This window comes from Nerophis lumbriciformis, linkage group LG31 (assembly GCF_033978685.3).
Source record: "Nerophis lumbriciformis linkage group LG31, RoL_Nlum_v2.1, whole genome shotgun sequence".
Lineage (NCBI taxonomy): Eukaryota > Metazoa > Chordata > Actinopteri > Syngnathiformes > Syngnathidae > Nerophis > Nerophis lumbriciformis.
Genome location: NC_084578.2, coordinates 20656590 through 20662014, shown reverse-complemented (window position 1 = coordinate 20662014; position 5425 = coordinate 20656590). Strand labels below are relative to the sequence as shown.

The window sequence follows — 5425 nt, the reverse complement described above, 5'->3', positions numbered from 1 at the left end:
CGGAAGTCCATCAGAGACATGGCCATCAGGAGGTGGAGATAACTTTTAGAGCTACTTTGAAAGCCATGTAGTTGGCCAGGCATATCCTCTGATGTGGCACCGTACCTGGGAGAGGTGCCAGTTAGCCAAGAATACCCAACCGATGGCTCGTAGCTACATGGGACACTTGTTGGCTTCCTGGCCAATTTAGATCCTCGCTATGGACTACACTATGTTGAACCCACTCACAGTGGGTTGGAAATTTTCCTTGTTGTGACTGACGTGTTTAGTAAATACACTTTGGCTGTTTCCACCCATGATCAGTAAGCTTCCAATGCGGCTCATGTGTAGTGTAGTGTTTTTCAAAGTTTGGGGTCCCTGCCCATATACATTCAGACCAGGGCTGCAGCTTTGGGAGCACCCTGATCCAGCAGTTGTGTGCACATTATGGTGTCGAAAAGTCTTGCACCACGCCATACCATCCGGCTGGTAACGGGCAATGTGAGCGTTTCAATCAAACCCTTCATGATTTTCTACGTGCACTTTCTCCACCAGTGACACAGACCACCCTTTGGGGGCAACTTGTTATGTTTTGCAGGAGGAGTTGAGATGGCACAGACACAAGGGGGCAATATAACTCAATGATTTATTATATATATAGACAATATATATAATAATCAAACAATAATAATATAAACTAAGGAAATGGAGTGTGACAAGAATCCAAGAGTGTGTATGGTGTGAGACTATGTGTAGGATTTAATGAGTATGTTACCAGGAATGTTGGGCGAGAGGCGGAAGATCAGGTGGATGTCTGTGAGGCAAGCAGGAAGTCAGGGGCTAAGGGGGGCGAAGAAGGTCCGTGTCCAAGCGGGTGGTCGTTATCCAACAGGCAGTCAGGGAAGCAAAGGAAAGGCGTGGTTGAGACGAGACGCACAGCTCGAAAACAGGAACAGGCATCTTCTGCAGAAACGACACGACACGACAATGAAACACGGAGGGGAAAACAGAGAGAGAGCAGGATTGCATTAAGCATGTATCAGGCTTACTGTACAGGAACGGATGGTCACGTTCTGGCCAGGAACGCAGGTCTGCATTGGCTTAAGAAGCCCAGCCAGATCATCACGGACAGGTGCGCGGATTGCATATTGAATGCAGCTGCCGGCTGCCAGCTATGTGACACGTGCAGGAGAGGAGCGGCCGTGGGCGTGTCCCGAGGTGCGCTCTGCGGGGCTCCTTGAGGAATGGGCATTGGCATGTGCCCGGGCCGTGACACTACTGCCCCAACTTGACCCGGTCTCTATTTTGCCAGGTCTTATGGTGGCTCCTGCTGCTCCAATGGCAGATCTGTAGTGAGACAATTTGAATGTTCTGCCTGTCAGTTGCCCTAGAAACAGGGAAGCGGTAGTACGGCGGACTGGCCAGGCAACTGCTGGTCTGCACTTTAACTCTCATCATCTTCCAAGGTCTGTGGGAGAATTGGTACTTAGTGTCAGGACCGCTTCTAGTCCTGAGTCAATGCAGTGTTGACCCATTTTATATTTTGGAAAAAGCAGTTCCAATCTTGACCTTTACTGGTACCTGTACTAGGGGATGCTCGAGGTGCCAAGAGAGTCTCAACAATGGTTTCATACAGGGAGCATAATTCCCTACAGTGTTGTGCATTCTTACAGTTCACAACCCGACACGGAAAGGCATCTTTTGAGACCTTAACACTGCCCAGCAAAGAATCAGAATGACTGGCATGTTTATTTAGATCCTTAAACATTTTCCCCACCTCGATGCTATTATCCACAGGCAGCAACACAGGTAAATTGCCTGTGTTTAACACCATGCGAAAAGGAATATGGTTGGTAGTAGCCAGATTAAAATACATTTTCAACATCTCAATGGAGGGGCGATAGGGAGGGGGGGATTTCACTCTCGCCTGGGGCGTCAAATGGCCTAAAGCTGGCGCTGGTTATATGACAACGCTCCAAATAGGATGTCATGTCATTCAGCTAAGCTCAAAGAAATGTTCAACGTCTCAAGGGTAGAGGACTTGTCATGATGACATTATCTCAGGCTAAAACTTTGACCCAATAAGGATTGCTTGGGGGAGGTACAATGGGTTGGACGAAAACATTTGAACACATAAACCACATGTAAAACATAGGCCATGTGTCTCCTCTTCTTCTTGATGATGGAGGAGTACCAACCAGAGCTCTGCTTTCCACAACTCATCAACATCTCCTGTAAGAAGTCCATGTCTCATTGGTCTGAAGGTGTTCTCTTAAATGTTCTTCTGGCCATCATCTGCATCATCACTGTGGTTCTCAATCTGCTGGTCATCATCTCAATCTCCCACTTCAGGCATACATTTATATTCTGGCATTGCACAACATGTTTGTCATTTAATCATGGCTACAGTAGTTGTTATTGTCTATTTACTTTTTCTATAATCTACTAAGAAATATGTTGTCTTGTTTATGTTTTGTTTTTTCTCCAGGCAGCTCCACACTCCTACCAACCTCCTCCTCCTCTCTCTCGCGGTATCTGACTTTCTGGTGGGTCTCCTGGTGTTACCGATTAAGATCTACATGACAATATCCTGCTGGACTTTTGGTGATGTTCTTTGTTCTCTGTGGTTCTACATGACTGTGTCACTGACTTCCGTATCAGTAGGAAACATGGTGCTGATATCTGCTGACCGTTATGTGGCTATTTGTGATCCTCTGCATTATAATACCAAAGTCACTGTAAAAAAAGTTCAACTTTTTGTTTGTATTTGTTGGCTTTTTGCTTTTCTCCTCTGTAGCATCATTTCAAAGGACGGACTGACTCATCCTGGAAAGTCTAATTCCTGCTATGGAGAGTGTGTTATTGGTATAGACTTCGAAGGTGGGATTATTGACCTCATTGTGGTGTTTATTATTCCTCTCAGCATCATCATCACTCTGTACATGAGAGTGTTTGTTGTTGCTGTGTCTCAGGCCCGAGCCATGCGCTGTCATGTTACATCAGTCAAACCACATTCAGTCACAGTAAGAGCAAAGACATCCGAGTTGAAAGCAGCCAGGACTCTGAGTGTCCTTGTCCTTGTCTTCCTCATGTGTCTCTGTCCATATTATATTGTTTCTTTTGCAGGTGACAACAAAATACTGTCCTCATTTGCAAATCTATACACTTTAAACTCCTTTTTTAACCCGTTAATATATGCTTTGTTCTATCCCTGGTTTAGAAGAGCTATTAAACACATTGTCACTCTGCACATACTGCAGCCTGGCTCCTGTGGGGACAACATACTGTAAACATTTTTTATGTATATTTATTTGACCACTTTTGTGTAAGGTTTTGTAGAAAGAGTTTTGACTTTGAGACGTGTGGAAACAGGTGAACTGTGTCTATGTTTATGGGAAGTGTGTGCTTCTGAGAAAGACATGATTTGTTTATTTTTTTGCAACGGGGACCAGGCTTTGTGTTTTACCAAACTTTAAATATGAAAATAAAATGCTGAGACATAGTGATATTTTATATTCTACATTTTCTTATTGTCTTATATAAGCTCACATACTCTAAATTGAGGACATGTTTCATTCAAGATTTAAGATTCAAACACCTTTATTAATCCCTCAAGGGGCAATTATTCCATTTGAGCAACAGGTTGTTGTGGTTCACAAAGCCTACAATTCTATGTTTTTAAATGCAGTGGGTGAAGAAGAAGTGTTGGATATTGTAAACAAATGTAAGAACAAAATGTCCACTGACTCCAATGACATTAGTATGGCATTGGTAAAAAAGGTCATTACAGGGATATCAAAACCATTAACATATATCTGTAATTTGTTATTTCAAACCGGCGCATTTCCAAATGAAATGAAAATAGCTAAAGTTATACCTCTGTTTAAAACTGGGAGCAAGCACCACTTCACAAACTATAGACCCGTCTCTTTACTTCCACAATTCTCTAAAATATTAGAAAAACTATTTAATAACAGGTTAGATGCATTTATAGAAAAACATAAATTACTCTCTGACTGTCAATATGGGTTTAGATCAAACAGATCTACATCAATGGCAATAGTTGAAACAATAGAGGAATTCACAAATGCCATAGAAAAGAAACAATATGCAATGGGAATATTTATTGATCTAAAAAAAGCATTTGACACAATTAACCACAATATATTAATCAATAAAATGGAAAAGTATGGAATTAGGGGAGTTGTACTAGATTGGCTTAAAAGTTACTTAAATAAGAGACAACAGTTTGTGAAGTTGGGGGATTGCTGTTCATCGTGTTTGGATATTGTTTGTGGTGTCCCCCAGGGGTCAGTGTTGGGGCCAAAACTGTTCATCCTATATATCAATGATATATGTAAAGTGTCTACATTATTGAAATTAGTGTTATTTGCTGATGACACTGATATTTTTTGTTCAGGGGATGACTTAAATCAATTGCAAGAAGTCATTATGGAAGAAATGAGTAAACTAAAAACTTGGTTTGACTACAATAAATTGTCATTAAACCTGACTAAGACTAAGTTAATGCTGTTTGGAAAGAGGACACATGAAACAAAGGTGCAGATACAAATAGATGGGGTGGATATTGAAAGGGTTTTTTAAATAAAATTCCTTGGAGTTACAATTGATGATCAAATCAACTGGAAATCACATATAAAACATGTACAATCTAAGCTGTCAAGAGGCATCTCAGTAATAAATAAAGCAAAGCAGGTTCTGGATCACAAATCACTCCACATTCTTTACTGTTCATTAGTTTTACCATACTTAACCTACTGTGTGGAAGTCTGGGGGAATAATTATAAAAGCTCATTAAATTCAATAACTACACTTCAGAAAAGAGCTGTACGCATCATCAACACGGTTGGATATCTGGACCATACTCACTCACTATTCTTACAGTCAAAAATATTAAAATTTAATTATATTATTTTGTATCAAACTGCACAAATAATGTATAAAGCCAAAATAAATAAACTCCCGGGAAGCATTCAAAAATTGTTCAGCATACGAGAGGGCGGTTATAATTTAAGGGGGAATTTAAATTTCAAAATGCTTAGTTATAGAACGACCATTAAAAGTTTTTGTATTTCAATTTGTGGAGTGAAATTATGGAATGGTTTGAATGTGGAGTTAAAGCAATGTCCAAACATAAACCAGTTTAAAAAGAAGTATAGGTACATGGTATTCCAGAGGTACAGAGATGAAGAAGGGCTTTGATATTGGCTTGTTTATGTTACAGAAGAGTGTGGGGCTGCCCATTGAGGCAGTGGTGTTGCTGTGGTGGCATGATACCATTTCCATGATCACTAGTGGTAATGGTGTGGCTATGTATGTGTGTAGTGTGCATATGTATGTATATATCTATAATTTATGTATATACAAGTTCATTAAGTTTGTACATTGAGTGAACAGGTAGTTCTAACTCAGAGTAATTTATGAT

General features: G+C 40.7%; 1 protein-coding gene across 2 annotated transcripts; it reads left to right on the top strand.

The window, feature by feature from the left end:
• The first annotated feature begins 2158 nt into the window (after window positions 1-2158).
• Window positions 2159-3269, top strand: LOC133574223 (trace amine-associated receptor 13c-like). 2 transcript variants are annotated; one of them, XM_061926318.1, is made up of 2 exons: window positions 2159-2331; window positions 2468-3269. In XM_061926318.1, exons 1-2 carry the CDS (start codon window positions 2159-2161, stop codon window positions 3267-3269), a joined length of 975 nt encoding a protein of 324 aa, XP_061782302.1. The 2 variants fall into 2 exon arrangements, with proteins under 2 accessions (XP_061782302.1, XP_061782303.1); XM_061926319.1 differs by having other exon boundaries at window positions 2196-2305.
• Window positions 3270-5425: the final 2156 nt, after the last annotated feature.